Source organism: Bombyx mandarina, chromosome 16 (assembly GCF_030267445.1).
Source record: "Bombyx mandarina strain Sakado chromosome 16, ASM3026744v2".
Lineage (NCBI taxonomy): Eukaryota > Metazoa > Arthropoda > Insecta > Lepidoptera > Bombycidae > Bombyx > Bombyx mandarina.
Genome location: NC_143222.1, coordinates 8,782,935 through 8,799,930, shown reverse-complemented (window position 1 = coordinate 8,799,930; position 16,996 = coordinate 8,782,935). Strand labels below are relative to the sequence as shown.

General features: G+C 36.4%; 4 protein-coding genes across 6 annotated transcripts; 2 read left to right on the top strand and 2 right to left on the bottom strand.

Annotated features, from left to right (window-relative positions):
- Positions 1-1,025: 1,025 nt before the first annotated feature.
- Positions 1,026-2,838, bottom strand: LOC114250394 (phospholipase A2-like). Its single transcript, XM_028184253.2, has 4 exons — positions 2,035-2,838; positions 1,742-1,901; positions 1,456-1,608; positions 1,026-1,351 (listed from the first exon to the last, which is right to left on the bottom strand). The coding sequence occupies exons 1-4, from the start codon at positions 2,204-2,206 to the stop codon at positions 1,261-1,263; spliced, it is 576 nt and encodes a 191-aa protein (XP_028040054.2). The 5' UTR covers positions 2,207-2,838; the 3' UTR covers positions 1,026-1,260.
- Positions 2,839-3,887: 1,049 nt separating this feature from the next.
- LOC114247760 (phospholipase A2-like) lies at positions 3,888-5,262 on the top strand. Of its 2 annotated transcripts, XM_089733597.1 has the most exons (4): positions 3,895-4,348; positions 4,482-4,641; positions 4,775-4,927; positions 5,032-5,249. In XM_089733597.1, exons 1-4 carry the CDS (start codon positions 4,177-4,179, stop codon positions 5,120-5,122), a joined length of 576 nt encoding a protein of 191 aa, XP_089589723.1. In that variant the 5' UTR covers positions 3,895-4,176; the 3' UTR covers positions 5,123-5,249. The 2 variants fall into 2 exon arrangements, with proteins under 2 accessions (XP_089589722.1, XP_089589723.1); XM_089733596.1 differs by having other exon boundaries at positions 3,888-4,348; positions 4,775-5,262.
- Positions 5,263-9,130: 3,868 nt separating this feature from the next.
- LOC114247750 (phospholipase A2-like) lies at positions 9,131-12,183 on the bottom strand. Of its 2 annotated transcripts, XM_089733651.1 has the most exons (4): positions 10,108-11,921; positions 9,821-9,980; positions 9,539-9,691; positions 9,131-9,434 (listed from the first exon to the last, which is right to left on the bottom strand). In XM_089733651.1, exons 1-4 carry the CDS (start codon positions 10,277-10,279, stop codon positions 9,344-9,346), a joined length of 576 nt encoding a protein of 191 aa, XP_089589777.1. In that variant the 5' UTR covers positions 10,280-11,921; the 3' UTR covers positions 9,131-9,343. The 2 variants fall into 2 exon arrangements, with proteins under 2 accessions (XP_089589777.1, XP_089589776.1); XM_089733650.1 differs by having other exon boundaries at positions 9,131-9,691; positions 10,108-12,183.
- Positions 12,184-14,125: 1,942 nt separating this feature from the next.
- On the top strand, positions 14,126-15,812 carry LOC114250391 (phospholipase A2-like). Its single transcript, XM_089733757.1, has 4 exons — positions 14,126-14,405; positions 14,539-14,698; positions 14,831-14,983; positions 15,087-15,812. The coding sequence occupies exons 1-4, from the start codon at positions 14,243-14,245 to the stop codon at positions 15,175-15,177; spliced, it is 567 nt and encodes a 188-aa protein (XP_089589883.1). The 5' UTR covers positions 14,126-14,242; the 3' UTR covers positions 15,178-15,812.
- The last annotated feature ends 1,184 nt before the right edge of the window (positions 15,813-16,996 follow it).

Sequence of the window (16,996 nt, the reverse complement as noted above, 5' to 3'; positions counted from 1 at the left end):
ATCCGCCCTGGCCCTGGTATATACGACGGCAGAAGACTGCGCACCCCTGCATGGTTAAACAGCTCCCACACTACTGTAGTCGATACGCAACTAAACCACACCATGCGCCTAATACTGGTGGTAGGACCTCTTGTGAGTTCGCGCGGGTGGGTACCACCACCCTGCCCATTTCTGCCGTGAAGCAGTTATACGTTTCGGTTTGAAGGGTGGGGCAGCCGTTGTGACTATACTTGAGACCTTAGAACTTATATCTCAAGGTGAGTGGCGCATTTACGTTGTGGATGTCTATGGGCTCCAGTAACCACTTAACACCAGGTGGGCTGTGAGCTCGTCCACCCATCTAAGTAATAAAAAAAAATCACGGGGTGCTTAAAACCAACCCCTCTGTATTGGCTTCCGGCACTGAGCAGCATTTCCCCACCCCACCTTCGCCGCACCCACCACCTATACGCAGATATAGAAAAGGTGCTTAGACGACCCGAACTGCCTATCAACAGGGACCTAGCCAGCTTCAAATCGACGAGATTGAAGTCACGAAACCCACCGGCATTACAGGCATACCAACCACACTCCAATCGGAACACAAACGAGGCCTGGGTTAAGAATGGTCAGCCAGATGTATCCCACCTGAACTGTTCGAGCTGAATCCACACTCCCGCCCACCTCGTTTCAAAGAAAAACGCCCAATCTGGTGTATGCTTAACCACCTGAGAACGGGAGTTGGTCACTGTAACCAACTGCGGAAGAGACGGGGCTGGACGCAAAACGAAAGCTGTGAATGCGGATGCCCAGAGCCAACTGTACGCCACATTGTCATGGAATGCCCACTAACGAGATTCGCAGGCCAAGTGGAAGATCTCAAAAATGTAACAAAAGAAGCTATCGATTATTTCACAAACTGTAAATTTAAATTATAACCACGCAGGGTAAACGAATGCCATACGATAAATAAAATTTCCATTTTATGTGCAACGATTCAAGCACAAGTACTGTTATCAGAATTTGAAATGCATTAAACCAATCAATTTATTTCTACATATTTATTTTGATGTCACTTCAGTTATAAATGTACATTATATATTAATTGTGTAATTAGTAATTATGATTAAACCACACTAAAAAATAATAATCTATAACCCGTATTTTACGTAATACTATAACTCTCTTAAATAAATTACAGACTATAGGAACAATGGTATCACATTAATGTTATAATAACTATGGGCTGCATCCGGGAAGGTGTTCAGTATGTCCAGGTCATCAGTTGGCGTAGTTCCTGACGTCGAACCACTGGTAGATCTGTTCGCTCCTCGTGTCGTAATCGTACTCCAAACATTTCTTTCTGAACAATCTGCAACAGTTAAGCAATAGTTTAGAGATGCGATCAGTATTATCTTAGGACGACCTTGAACACGGTATCATGTCGATAGTACTTCAGTTAGATTCAGTACTGACCCTCCGTAAGTGTTGCAGCCTACGACAGGGTAGTCGCGTCTGTAGCACTTGGTGCCGAGCGCGTTGAAGTATATCTTGCCGATTCTGCGCGACGTCTTCGTGTTAGCTTTGTTCAGACACAGCCGGAATGCCTCGTCACATTTACAGTTCAACCTGGAAAAAAGATGATAGCTATATTATGATACTTCTAAAAGAACTACTGCCTTATTGAAGAACAAATCTTATTGAATTTATAGTACAATATTCTGTTTATTGCGTTTTCTTCAAATGTCCGTGTAGTAAGTACCTGGTGTAGAAGGCGTCGTTGGTGAGGCCGTGCTTGGTCTCCCCGGCGAGTATGAGGTCAGTGCAGTGGTCGTGCTCCCGACAGCACATGTCAGTCTCGCGCGCTGAGCCCAGGTCCTCGTAGTTCTTCGCTATGTCCCCTTTACCGCACCATTTTGTACCTGAAAATAATAAAGACTATATTTTTAATTTTCTCATACTTTTTCGCTGGAACTAGGCATTGATTAGACGAACAGCGAGTCTGTAGTCGATACGCAGAAAATAATTATGATCAATTAGTAAATAAACTCTTACCAGGGAAGATGAAGTCGAACTTCTTCCTTGCTATTGTTTCATTTTGAATATCTAGTACATCTTCATCGATATTAACAGCAGAGTCGTCAGTAAACCAGCTGCCCGTCACTCCGTTAATATACAAAACGATTATTATAATGAAAACACAGGAACAAGCGGCCATTTTGAACATCTTTGATTTGATTTTTTAATTAATTCAAACTGTGACTTTTCGAACCGAAGCCTTTGTAAGACTGAATAATTCGAGTGATCGTGTTAGTCTTTATATTGTTTAATTGTTTCCTTGAACATGACGTAGTGATCTCCGTCGTAAGTTGGGACAAGCCGGGAAGCTCACAGTTTTCTAAAGTAATTACCTACAATAACACTACGCAAATAAACATGTGCACAATATTACGTTCGTATTTGGGTTCTTTCAAAAGATGCCTGTTATTGAGGTGTTAGGCGTGATCAAAACAACACGATGCGGGCTGACGTTGGCACTGACTGCGTAGGTCTTGGATTCGCAAACAGGAAAGAATATTAGGTACCACTACCGACTTAAATTACAAAATAAAACAAATGTACTACCACGGAGTGGTGATCTGGAGCTATTTTATTCTCATTGTAGGGGCGCCAGCAAAAGGTTTTCTTGATGGTTAATATCCACAGCTACACCACGGTTCACCGTTGGGAGCTCTCCTCAAACCTCGTTTGAAGAAGGACATATTGTCATATCGTCTGGAAAACACAGTGGAGGGGAGTTCCTTCCGAAGCCACATGGTGCATTAATATACTCTGCTCCGACCGTTTCCTGAGAGCAGAGACAGCCTTCATTGAGCAGGACTTCATGCAAGCCTGGACTTGTGCTTGTTGAACCCCTATTTAGCTTTGAATGGTGAAAGATATTTTTATCCTTATAAAAATAGGCAAAGACAAAACAGTTAAATATCATTTTCTCCTCTGGGTCTCAACCGAATTCTTGTTTTTTTTGGTCACGGATGAGATTTGGTTGTTATTAATAAATGATATTTTTTTTCTTTTTCAAACTGTCTATAACAAAACAGTAGGGAAAACGTATTGCATCAAATAAATCTAAATATTGAGGTGTCCTAATTAGGCGTAGAAACTCTAATTTCATGTTTACTTAAACCTAGGCCTTAGGACAGCATTGAGTTGAAAGAATAAAAAAATTTCAAAATTCTTATAGTCAGTAAAAAATGTTCTCGCCAACAATAAAAGGTACTTTAATAAGTTTTTTGATAAACAAACTTAATCTATTTATTAATAAAATAAAAATATATATATATATTAATTTACAAGTAGTGTTTTTTGACGACAAATTTTAACAGATAATATATTGCAATATATTAACAGATCACTTCACTTCTTATTTAAATAAAAAATATAAATAATTAAAGATTTAGTTATAACACAAACTTGTACTTCAATAACAAACAATTGAGCAGACAAATTCAATGGAAGCTTTGCATGGTTTTAGAGATAGAAATGGTACCTAATCCTCGTTAAACAATTCAGGGCGATTTTTAAATATTTTCGCAAGAATGTATGTGTATTGAACTAAAGCGCCGCATATGGCTCGAGAGAAGCAGTTTTCCGACCCCTGACCTAGGCCATAAAATTTTGGTATGATCATTGCCTGAGAGTTAATGACCTATCTATTACTGTTTTTTCTTTCTGAATAGGATAACTTAACAAGAGTATTTACTTCAATTAAATTCATAAACACGTGGGAGAATTAGTCTTGTTTTTCGAATAGTCCTGTCGGGGAAAATCAAAAAAATATGAAAATCTAAAAAAATTGTATTATCGAGGAAACATCGGTCGGTAAATGACTGTAACTACGCTAATAACAAACAGTGGCCAAGTATTAAGATTTATGTAATGTATTACGTATTGTTATTTAAATATTAATAGTTTTCCCTTCGTGGCTTGTCCCGACGATGACGGCTCATTGACAACGTTTGTCTGTCGTCACGCTCAAGGAAACAACGAGATGTATCAATAAAGGTAAACAATTAAATAGTATATAAGAGATTTTCAATTACTCCAATCATTCAGTAAGCATCTGCTATAAACGCGAGCTATTACAAATTAATAACATATCCTTAAGAGGATTGTTTCAAACAAAAAGCCGTTGAAATGTTCAAGATGGTCGCGTGTTGGAGTTGTTTCATTGTTCTGATCGCCTTGTACGTTAATAGAGTAACAGGCAGCTGGTTTGCGAACGACTCTGCTGTTAGTATCGATAAAGACGTACTAGATATTCAAAGTGAAACATTAGCAAGGAAGAAGTTCGACTTCATCTTTCCTGGTAAGAGTTTATTTACTAGTTGATCATAATTATTTTCTGCGTATCGACTACAGACTCGCTGTTCGTCTAATCAATACTTAGGTCCATCGAAAAAGTATCAGAAAACTAAAAATATAGTCTTTATTATTTTCAGGTACAAAATGGTGCGGTAAAGGGGACATAGCGAAGAACTACGAGGACCTGGGCTCAGCGCGCGAGACTGACATGTGCTGTCGGGAGCACGACCACTGCACTGACCTCATACTCGCCGGGGAGACCAAGCACGGCCTCACCAACGACGCCTTCTACACCAGGTACTTACTACACGGACATTTGAAGAAAACGCAATAAACAGAATATTGTACTATAAATTCAATAAGATTTGTTCTTCAATAAGGCAGTAGTTCTTTTAGAAGTATCATAATATAGCTATCATCTTTTTTCCAGGTTGAACTGTAAATGTGACGAGGCATTCCGGCTGTGTCTGAACAAAGCTAACACGAAGACGTCGCGCAGAATCGGCAAGATATACTTCAACGCGCTCGGCACCAAGTGCTACAGACGAGACTACCCTGTCGTGGGCTGCAACACTTACGGAGGGTCAGTACTGAATCTAACTAAAGTACCATCGACAGGATACCGTGTACAAGGTCGTCCTAAGATAATACTGATCGCATCTCTAAACTATGGCTTAACTGTTACAGATTGTTCAGAAAGAAATGTTTGGAGTACGATTACGACACGAGGAGCGAACAGATCTACCAGTGGTTCGACGTCAGGAACTACGCCAACTGATGACCTGGACACACTGAACACCTTCCCGGATGCAGCCCATAGTTATTATAATATTAATGTGATACCATTGTTCCTATAGTCTGTAATTTATTTAAGAGAGTTATAGTATTACGTAAAATACGAGTTATAGATTATTATTTTTTAGTGTGGTTTAATCATAATTACTAATTACACAATTAATATCTAATGTACATTTATAACTGAAGTGACATCAAAATAAATATGTAGAAAGAAATTAATTGGTTTAATTCATTTCAAATTCTGATAACAGTACTTGTGCTTGAATCGTTGCACATAAAATGGAAATGATTCGACTTTAATGTCAAAAGTAAGGATAGTGTAGTGTTATCGAGTAACACTTCCGGCCACACATAATATTATTATGTGAGCCATTATTTACGAACTAGTTCAGGTACATCCTAATGATTAGGCAATATATAGAACTTATTATTGTTTTATCAGTAATTTTATAATCAAGTAAATAGTTGATTCATATTTCTTACTTATTCTTACATATTTCTTACTTATATATTTTATGGGCGCCTTCAGCTTGACAGCTTCCGGCGAAATAAACCTTTAATGTTATTTATGTTATATAATACTATATTATTAAATAATAATTGTACGTAAATAATCAACAGAATAATTAAGATAAACAATATTTAATATTACCTATTAAGTTTGAATTAAAATAGCTCAAGATAGTTGTAAAAATACCGACCGACATTTTTCAAAGAGCTCCGATATTAAGACATAAAATTATCGAATTTGGAAGCGCATTTGTAACGAGACGTTTATTGTCTTTATTGTTGTATAATAATGAGATTATCTATATATTAATACGTGAAGCAAATACTTTGTATCCCTTTTTACGAAAATTGAGCGGACGGAGGAGTATGAAATTTTACACACTTATAGAGAATATAGAGGAGAAGTGCACAATGTTATTTTTTTTTGAATAATGCATAAAAGATACATTAAATCAATAAAGAAAACATTACACACACTACATACCATGCATTTGACGCACACACGCATGCATACTATTTATTGTGAAACTTTTGTTCTTGACGTCTGTTGTCAAATTGAGATTAAATATTGTTTGTCTTTGTTAATATTTTTTATAGTGTAGTCTTGGCGAAATTTGTGATTATAAAATACAATCTTAATAGTGTACAAACTTAGAATTTCAATTAATTATAGTCGAATTTCGACTACTGCGGGACCTAGTATAATGAAAATTGTTAGTAGCATCTTCATGAGAATTGTGGTTGTTGTTTTGGTGGTTAATGTTGTTTGAAGTGATAGTTCGTATCGATCGTAATAAAAATCAAACCCATAAAAATTCTTATTTGCGTAGAGCATCTCGTGCATGGGTAGGTATCACTACCCTTCCTTTTTCTACCGTAAAGCAGTAATACATTTTGATTTGTTTTGTGATGGATTTTAAAGGGTACTTGGACTGTAAAAACGGAAACTTAGAACTCATGTCTTAAGATGGGTGGCAGCATTTACGTGTTGATGACTATGGGCTCCAGTGACCGCTAAGCTCCAGGTAGGCCCTGAGCTCGTCTACATATAATAGTAATGAAAAAAAAATCTAATGAAGAGGTTAGTAAGAGATTCTAAAATTTTTACATATATAGTTAAAATATACATAACATAAACATATATTTTAATTAAGTTTGAAGTTCCGCTATCTTCATTATTTAGATTTTGTTTACGTCTTCTATGTTCCGATAGCACAATTCCAAAATACCATTTTAATAATTTGGTCGATACAAATAAAGACGGGATTATTTTCCCGACGAATAATGTATTATACGCTAAGATTTTTCAATTTAATGTTTTTTTTTTTTTTGCTTAGATGTGTGGACGAGCTCACAGCCCACCTGGTGTTAAGTGGTTACTGGAGCCCATAGACATCTACAACGTAAATGCGCCACACACCTTGAGATATAGTTCTAAAGGTCTCAGTATAGTCACAACGGCTGCCCCACCCTTCAAACCGAAACGCATTACTGCTTCACGGCAGAAATAGGCGGGGCGGTGGTACCTACCCGTGCGGACTCACAAGAGGTCCTACCACCAGTAAATGTATTAATAATTGATTAAATAATATATAAATAATAATAATAATTAATTAATGTATTAAATAATTCGCTTTACTTAGAGCTTTTACTGTCAAGCAGTTGCACTTAAACATATAATCACTCGTATTTTTATCGGGTAAATATTGAAAAAAATATACAAATGAAATGACAACAAAATCAATAAAAAAATGATTAAATTTCAAAATGTAATTACACGTGCTTCAAATAAAATTCATTTGAATAAAAAAAAAATACTGCCAGACATAGATAGTCTACATATAAAATAGCCTGTAAAAAGGGAACTTCATAGGTATAGACCTATTATTATTTGTATCAGATTTGATTATTATTCCTTTTGCGAAGACACGCTAAATTTCCGTACCACGAATACTCGAACGCAAGCATATGGAATATGTACTCTACATCACGAATAAACGAATAAGTGGACTCCTTCGCACCCTGCAGTCTTGGTCATCTTGTCCTCGTCGCATGTAGTGCAACCGTGGAACATAACACAGGAGAAAATCCACGTAGCCTCTAATTCTGGTGTACGGTGAGCTCGTGTCTCCTTCTATTTAATTAGAAAAAAGTGGATTCAAGTAAACTGAGATTAAAAGAAACGGAGCTACCAGCTAAGCCCGCTTGCGACCTCGATCGATGCAGTTCGATTAAATCGTCAACTGAATCAATCATAAATAAGAAGCAAAATGACAAGAATAACAATGTCTTATTGTTAACACGACGACGATAAACGAGGAACTTTAATTTTATTGCATACATAGGTTAGAGGTATCTTGAAGTGGCCAAGAAAATGAATAAATGAGTTTACTTCTTCAAATACTCATTATATATTTATTTTTAATTATTTTACAAAATAGAATTGACATGCGCGTCCATCTTTTTTCTTCGTGTTATATATATTATAATTTTTTTTCACATTTGGTGCCACTATTGCCTTTCCTGTTTTGTGATTCGTTCGTGCGATACATCACAGTCATCAATGTATGACGCGACGTTGATTCGTTAACACACCACTTTCCGTCCACACTATCTGGAACCGCTGCGTTCATCGACAGTGCGTTTCCAGAGATCTTTGGTACCTCGTACCATCCGATTCTGGAACGATCTCTCCTCCACGGTGTTTCTCGAGCGCTATGACGGATCCTTCTTCAAACACAGCCTATGGAAAGTGCCCAGTGGTAGGCGGCGACTTGGCTGTACTCCTGACATTGCTGACTACGGGTATTATGCTCTTCTGCCTACAAAGGCAATAAAAAAAACTTGTTGTTAAGTAGTCACTGGTGGACATCAATAATGTCAATGCCAACGCCGACCATCTTGAAATATGACTTCTAAGTCTCACTGTATACAGTATAAAGGTTGCCCCGACCCTTCAAACCGAAGTGCATTACTGCTTCACCGCAGAAATAGGCAGGACGGTGGTACCCACCCGTACGGGCTCACACAACCCTACCACCACGGGACCTTACCACGCAAATTATACTTTTTGCGGGTTTGATTTTTACGTTATTCCTTCATCGTGGACGTCAATCGTGAACATTCGTGAAGCACATATTTCATCAGAAATATTGGTACCTGCCAGCGGGTTTCGTATTATCTATATCTATCTATGGTGTTGCGACGGTAACCACACACCATCAGGTGGACCATATTCTCGTCTGCCTACAAGGGCAATAAAAAATCCAATAAACATCCTAAGAATTCGCAAAACCAAAGGAATTTCTAAGTTATCCTTATTTTTGAATTTAAAGTTGAGTCATTTCCATATTACGAGTATGTGCACCGATTTAAGCACAAGCGCTGTTATAAATATTAAATTGTATATATATAAATAAAATGAAATTAATTTAAATTATATTACTTTAAAATAAGTTAAAAAACTTATTTTCTTCCATTTATTTTATTGGGTTATCACTTAAATTATAAATGTACATTCAAGGTAATTGTGATTGATCCACATTTACAAGAAAACTTTATCTTTAATACCCGTCTTTTACGTATTGCTACAACTCTTAAATAAATTACAAACTATAGGAACAATGGTATCACATTAATATTATAATAACTATGGGCTGCATCCGGGAAGGTGTTCAGTGTGTCCAGGTCATCAGTTGGCGTAGTTCCTGACGTCGAACCACTGGTAGATCTGTTCGCTCCTCGTGTCGTAATCGTACTCCAAACATTTCTTTCTGAACAATCTGTAACAGTTAAGCAATAGTTTAGAGATGCGATCCGTATTATCTTAGGGCGACCTTGAACACGGTATTCTGTCGATGGTACTTCAGTTAGATTCAGTACTGACCCTCCGTAAGTGTTGCAGCCTACGACAGGGTAGTCTCGTCTGTAGCACTTGGTGCCGAGCGCGTTGAAGTATATCTTGCCGATTCTGCGCGACGTCTTCGTGTTAGCTTTGTTCAGACACAGCCGGAATGCCTCGTCACATTTACAGTTCAACCTGGAAGAAATATGATAACTATATTATGATACTTCTTAAAGAACTATTGCCTTATTTAAGAATAAATCTTATTGAATATAAAGTACAATATTATGTTTATTTATTTTTCTTAAAATGTCCGTGTAGTACCTGGTGTAGAAGGCGTCGTTGGTAAGGCCGTGCTTGGTCTCCCCGGCGAGTATGAGGTCAGTGCAGTGGTCGTGCTCCCGACAGCACATGTCAGTCTCGCGCGCTGAGCCCAGGTCCTCGTAGTTCTTCGCTATGTCCCCTTTACCGCACCATTTTGTACCTGAAAATAATAGACTATATTTTTAATTTTCTGATACTATTTCGGTGGAACTAAGTATTGATTAGACGAACAGTTAGTCTGTAGTTGATACGCAGCAATGAATTATGATAAACTATTAAAAACACACCAGGAAAGATGAAGTCCAACTTCTTCCTTGCTATTGTTTCACTTTGAATATCTAGTACGTCTTCATCGATATTAACAGCAGAGTCGTTCGCGAACCAGCTGCCCGTCACTCCGTTAATATACAACGCGATCATTACAATGAAACAACAAAAACAAGCGGCCATTTTGGACATTACAACAACTTTTTTCTATAGAAAATAAGCACTTATATAACTATTTCATAAATTGGTGCTGCTCGTATTGAAGTCTTTTTAATACTGAACGATTAATTATTTAATATTTGCCTTTATACATTATTTAAGTGTTTCTTCACAGTTTCCTGTATTGTGACGTGATTTCAATAAATCGGGACAACGCGCCAAGGGAAACATTGACCTACATCGCTATTATTTACAACAATAATACGTCATTTACTTTTACAAAATCACAGACGTAAGAAGACTACGCGTTGTTAAATTTTGTTTATTGCATTCTTACGTAAATTAGGTTTCCCTTGGGGAACGTACGAAAATTAATTTGATTTTAATGAGAAATAAACTACAAACATATAGCTTATGAGTTAACGTAAACGCACCCATTACCGCCAGTTTAAGCTAGGTTCAGATTGATAGGCAAAAAATAAGCAGTTGTTCAATCACTGGCTTTATCTTTTTTTTGACGATTCCGAAGATAACTCTTTTTTAATGCAATAAAGGGACAACTAGCAAAAATACACTTAAAAAAATAAAAATTGATGGGAAGAGCCATGTCCCTATTACCGATCCAATGCATGGGGTGTGTTCCTATTAGCGTTTTTTTGGCACTTATTACCGACCGCTAAAGCAACAGAATTAGTCATGTTAAATAAAAATTATTGTCTTAGTTTAATTATTGATATGAAGCAACAGTACTTTAATTATTAAGTCACAATTCTCTTAATAATCTCTTAAAAGTAATCTAAACGTAATTAATACTGATGACAATTTTTGGGCATGCGCTTGTAGGGGTAAAAAACCACAGGAGGTGCGATTTCATAATCAGCAGAAACAATACATCCAGTTAAACATTCTCTTTCATCATTGAAGACTCGAGTCTCCAATACGATTCGAGTCTCAATACCTCTATGGTGCTTCATTCTACGATGATTCATTTTGTCTTGGGACACAAAAATAATTCAGTTTCGTCGCAATTAAAACTTCTAGCAGAATTGTTTATTTTATTCAAAATATTGATACACATCAATCAGTAAACCATGACCTTATGTTTCTTCTTTCACTTCGTTTCTATATGCTGGCAAATTTTGGACAAGTCTTTTTTGAAATTTTGGGATGGGTTTGATCAAATTTTGAAGCCAGTGTCTTCCTGTTACTCCGTCTTTAAATGGGTGTGGGAGATTTAATGTTTTCACTAATTTTGACACCGTCTCCAATAACTGCCTTTTTTACATGAAAATATAATCTTCCCAAATAGTGAATTCAGTCTATTAATTGGTGTTCTACATCCTTAGTGAAAACTCCACAATTTTCTTCAGTATACTTGTGATCTTTCTTGTTCCGAAGAGTTCTTCTAGGAATCTGAAATCTCTTCGAGGTTTCATATACATTTATTTGCTTCATTATTAATGGCCATCAATCAAGTTGACTAGCTATAGGTATATTGTTGACGTCTTGTTGGTTCCATGTTTCTGAAACTAATTTATCTATCGAGTCGAATATGTGCAATAAGTAAATAATATTTTTAAATACACTCAAGTGGAAGTCAATAGGTGATTTTTAATATAGTTTAGTTTTTTATTCAATAATGAATTGCTGTTTTATTTTATTTTTTGCTATATATTTTAATTTTTTATTAGGCGATAATGTAATCTTAGTTACATTATATTTACGCAGTACTAAAAATTTATAAAATATATTAACACACTATTAACTTACACAGCTAGGCATACAGACGAAAGGACTATAACTTGAAAGAAAAAACTATATATTGTGTTCCTTTTTGACTACAGGACATTTAAAGCTGCAAAAGTACAGGTAGTTCGGTATTAGGTTATATTAAAGGACATCGTAAAACATATTACCGACAAATAAAAATGTGTACGTAATGTGTAAACATATTGCGTATTAGTATATTTGTGAGATTATCTAGCTGCATTAGTTATGAATATTTTACGATAATGATATTTTAACTAAGAAAATACAATATTTGTAAATTAAGCTTCGTACATTTACAAAAAAAAAAAAACTTAAGAAAATTACTGATATTCACAACTATCTGTACTTCTAATTATATGGCGTTAATAGCTCATATATAACTTGACATACTAACCAATCAAATTAGTATAGCAAATTACTTATTAATTCATATATCTTAATGGAAAACATAGTAACAAAAAAAATATTCATCTAAAAACAAAATAGCAACATGAGCCGGTAATAGGAATAAAATTGTGATAAATGTTCCTATTATCGCCACTTTTAAATATTGAATTTTAGACAAATTTATTCTGTATCACATGGAAATTACTTGTTATTTGGGTTCATTAAAGTCTTAAGAAGACATAAAAAATATTTAAACTGCATTTTTTTTTTTTTTTATATTTACTAACAATCACGCCACGTTAACTGGTCCCGTGATAAGTTCGTAATGAACTTGTGTTACAGGTACCAGATAACGGAAATAAATGTAAGATGTTTATTATACACATACATATATTTAATATACATCCATAACCCTGGAAAAGACATTTATATCTACCATACAAATATCTTCCCTTGGCGGGATTCGAACCCGCGACCCCCTTGTGTAGTGACCATGTCACTTACCACTACACCAGACGGACGCATTAGAATGCTTTACGATTATATTTTTTACTAAAAACGAAATGAGTGCACTTACGTAATCGAGACCGGGTTACTATGAAATTTGTACTGTCTCCGTACTCCAACGACGAACTAGCCAATTATTCTTTAATTAATTGGCTTAGGCACACGAGCAAGTGCTGTATATTTGCAATACAAATACATCTATATTTTGTATAAAGCAAGCACTGGTCTAAGTTTAATACAATAGTTTAAAATTACAATTTTATGAAACGAGCGGTAATGGGTGCCGATTTTAAGGGGTCGTTATTAGGTGCGTTTACGTTATATGTTTTTTTTTAAATTTGAATTACACTAGTACCATTCGTATCCATATTCAGTCAGCCATGTTCTTATGTAGTCTTTATACGAGACCAGCGTGGAAGAATTACCGGAAGTTAAATTACTTCGTGGTAAGGGGCTAGTTTACATTTAAACGGATTCTTTAGTAGTGATTGCCAAACGAGCATGATGATAAGTAGTTACCGTCGCCCATGGACCACAGCAATGCCAGGGGCAGAGCCAAGTCGCTATCTATCATACATCTGTCTACTTTAAAGCATTAGTCGATAACGGTTGTTTTACTTTATTATCATTGAAACTTCCATCCTTTGTCTCAACGCAAAAACAGCGTTCACCTCATGATGGATTTCAGTGAATCGGTGAATGTTTTAAAAGGCTACTGAGGGAGTAACTGGAGAATAAGCAGCAGTGTAAATTTAACTTTATACCAGCATAGTGCGATGGCGGATATTTACTTATTGTAGAACATATCGTAATGTTCGGCTAGTCGACCTTTGTGGGCTGAAAGAGAGAGAGGGGTAGCGAGACACAGGTAGATACAGGTATAGACAATAAAATAATGTGTCCCTTCTAACCAATTTTAAGTAGAAAAGGAGAAGGCTCTCAATTCGTTCGTCATATAGTAGATTAGTACTAGATTGGTTTTTTTTAATTTTGCTTACACCACAGATTTTATCTCATCGCCACGTAGGAATATATTTGTATCACGTATGTATTTGTATATATTGTATTACGTATGTGTACGCTCTAAATGTGCTTACGTATTGTTGCTTCTTGGCTAGTCCCAGTTTATTGATGAACACAACGACGTCATGCTAAAGGAAACTTGAACAAAATAATGAACGATAAAAACATATAAAGTCATATTCAGTGACTTCCTTCATTCAGTAACACAAGAGTAATACTAGCCGATACAGGTTTATTTACTAATTTACGCTCTTCAAACAGTGCAATACTTTAACAGTACGAGTACATAAAGCCGTTGAGGTGTTCAAAATGGCCGCTTGTTTATTTTGTTTCTTTCTAATTATCGTTTTATACATTAACGGAGTGACCGGCAGCTGGTTTGCGGACGACGCTGCTGTTAATATCGATGAAGACGTACTAGATATTCAAAGTGAAACAATAGCAAGGAAGAAGTTCAACTTCATATTTCCTGGTAAGAGTTTTTTTACTAGATGATTGTATTTAATTTCTGCGTATTGACTACAGACTAACTGTTCGTTTAATGAATACTTAGTTCCAGCGAAAAAGTATCAGAAAATTAAAAATATAGTCTTTATTATTTTCAGGTACAAAATGGTGCGGTAAAGGGGACATAGCGAAGAGCTACGAGGACCTGGGCTCAGCGCGCGAGACTGACATGTGCTGTCGGGAGCACGACCACTGCACTGACCTCATAATCGCCGGGGAGACCAAGCACGGCCTCACCAACGACGCCTTCTACACCAGGTACTTACTACACGGACATTTGAAGAAAACGAAATAAACATAATATAGTACTATAAATTCAATAAGTTTGTTCTTCAATAAGGCAATAGTTATTGTAGAAGTTTCATAATATAGTTATCATCTTTCTTCCAGGTTGAACTGTAAATGTGACGAGGCATTCCGGCTGTGTCTGAACAAAGCTAACACGAAGACGTCGCGCAGAATCGGCAAGATATACTTCAACGCGCTCGGCACCAAGTGCTACAGACGAGACTACCCTGTCGTAGGCTGCAACACTTACGGAGGGTCAGTACTGAATCTAACGAAGTACTATCGACAGGATACCGTGTTCAAGGTCGTCCTAAGATAACACTGCTCGCATCTCTAAACTATTGCTTAACTGTTACAGATTATTCAGAAAGAAATGTTTGGAGTACGATTACGACACGAGGAGCGAACAGATCTACCAGTGGTTCGACGTCAGGAACTACGCCAACTGATAACCTGGACACATTGAACACCTTCCCGGATGCAGCCCATAGTATAACAATATTAATGTGATACCATTGTTCCTATAGTTTGTAATTTTAGTTAAGAATTAGGAAGTATTTTAATTTAACCAACCGATTTGATAATATCATATGTAGGTAATTAATAAATATTGATTATTTTAAAGGAAGATGTTAATGAGCTGTAAACTATTGTTTAACTTTGATTTAAAATCATTTCCATACAGTTCTATATTGTAGACAGCAGTGGCGGCTTTGCAGTTTCGGCCGCCCTAGGCCCCAAGCCATCAGCCGCCCCTTTCTCAGCATCCACCATATAGACTACATAATGAAATTACTTTATTGCCAACTTTTAACAAAATAGATTTAGAAATTTAGGGAAAAAATTTAGTTTTATTTCGCAAGAATATGGTACATAAGTTGTTACAACTAGTAATTTGCTCTAACATACGCTGTCAACTTGGTATACTTGGTTATGCTAACTTTTACACGAGTATTATCAATTATTACGGGTCTTAGGTTAAATCCGCCACTGGTAGACAGTGTAATGTAAAAATTTTGTTACCTCTAATTAATGACGTTATTTTAATTTAAAAAAAAACAACAGAAATAAATGACATTTAATAAAACTTAACTACGTATTATTCGAGAAATTCACACGATATTTTAGGCTCAGGAATGCAAAAGCCAATGAAAAAGTCGACAAAATACATATAATTATTAGCAACTTAATGAACACTTAAAGCTTCGACTTCGGGCCTTAAATATCATGATGGGTGGCATTCTAGTCTATGGGACCTAGTTAATACTCCACAGGTGTTCGAACTTTAGTTCACCATCTACTGCAACAGAAAAAATCACACCCCCTAATTATGATGTTTCCATCGATGTATCTTGTCTATCCGATGATTAACTATTATTTTTTATTTTATAAATGAAGTATTACTAGTGGCCCGGTAGCCTTTTCACTTTCACCAGGACAGGTGGGCGAGCAAGTTCCCAGCTAGGAGAGGTGAGATTTGCTAACAACTGCCCGGGCGCATCCTGAGGAGACCTAAAAACTCAAGGGAGCTGGTTTGCGAAATCTACTACCGGATCGGAGTCACGACCCGCTGAGAAGTTCCGGCGAAAAACTCTGCGGGCTGACGCATTTGCACGTCCAACTCTTTGACGAGTTCGATGAGTACAGTTACCCGAGTCCCTAAGCTTGCTCCTAGTGTTAGAGCTGAAAGCGTTCAATGCAAGAATTTTTTATTTTTTTTATTGCTTAGATGGTTGGACAAGCTCACATCCCACCTGGTGTTAAATGGCTACTGGAGCCCATAGACATCTACAACAGCTGCAACAGCAAGTAGTTCCAACGGCTGCCCTACCCTTCAAACCGAGACGCATTACTGCTTGTACTCTAGACAAATGATACTATAGACAAAACAATATTAATCTATTCTCAATTAGACCATAGACTTTAACAATAAACAAAAGAGTGCATGTTTGTCTCATATACACGTTAGTGTGTGTAATGTTTTATTTATTGATTTAATGTATTTTTATGTATAATTTAAAAAAATATTAGCATGTTACACTCCTTCTCTGTATTCTCTATTAATGTGGGAAATTTCATACTCCTCCGTCTGCGCAATCTTCGTAAAAAGGCGTACAAAGTTTTTGCTTCACGTATTAATATAGAAATTTTACCTTCCAATAAAATTTGTATTATGTTTCCTAAGACGTCCGAAGTCTATTATGAGAGTACATCGTATGATTTCCACTTCAGGTCGCTAAATTTGACTACTTCCGTTTCCTAAGTCCC

Excerpts from the sequence above, each read along its gene's own strand:
- LOC114247750 (XM_089733650.1), bottom strand. The coding sequence starts at position 10,279 with ATGTCCAAAATGGCCGCTTGTTTTTGTTGTTTCATTGTAATGATCGCG. Across the intron at positions 9,981-10,107 it reads GTTGGACTTCATCTTTCCTG|GTACAAAATGGTGCGGTAAA; the intron begins GTGTGTTTTTAA and ends TATTATTTTCAG. Across the intron at positions 9,692-9,820 it reads AACGACGCCTTCTACACCAG|GTTGAACTGTAAATGTGACG; the intron begins GTACTACACGGA and ends TATTTCTTCCAG.
- LOC114247760 (XM_089733596.1), top strand. The coding sequence starts at position 4,177 with ATGTTCAAGATGGTCGCGTGTTGGAGTTGTTTCATTGTTCTGATCGCC. Across the intron at positions 4,349-4,481 it reads GTTCGACTTCATCTTTCCTG|GTACAAAATGGTGCGGTAAA; the intron begins GTAAGAGTTTAT and ends TATTATTTTCAG. Across the intron at positions 4,642-4,774 it reads AACGACGCCTTCTACACCAG|GTTGAACTGTAAATGTGACG; the intron begins GTACTTACTACA and ends TCTTTTTTCCAG.
- LOC114250391 (XM_089733757.1), top strand. The coding sequence starts at position 14,243 with ATGGCCGCTTGTTTATTTTGTTTCTTTCTAATTATCGTTTTATACATT. Across the intron at positions 14,406-14,538 it reads GTTCAACTTCATATTTCCTG|GTACAAAATGGTGCGGTAAA; the intron begins GTAAGAGTTTTT and ends TATTATTTTCAG. Across the intron at positions 14,699-14,830 it reads AACGACGCCTTCTACACCAG|GTTGAACTGTAAATGTGACG; the intron begins GTACTTACTACA and ends TCTTTCTTCCAG.
- LOC114250394 (XM_028184253.2), bottom strand. The coding sequence starts at position 2,206 with ATGTTCAAAATGGCCGCTTGTTCCTGTGTTTTCATTATAATAATCGTT. Across the intron at positions 1,902-2,034 it reads GTTCGACTTCATCTTCCCTG|GTACAAAATGGTGCGGTAAA; the intron begins GTAAGAGTTTAT and ends TATTATTTTCAG. Across the intron at positions 1,352-1,455 it reads GGCTGCAACACTTACGGAGG|ATTGTTCAGAAAGAAATGTT; the intron begins GTCAGTACTGAA and ends TAACTGTTGCAG.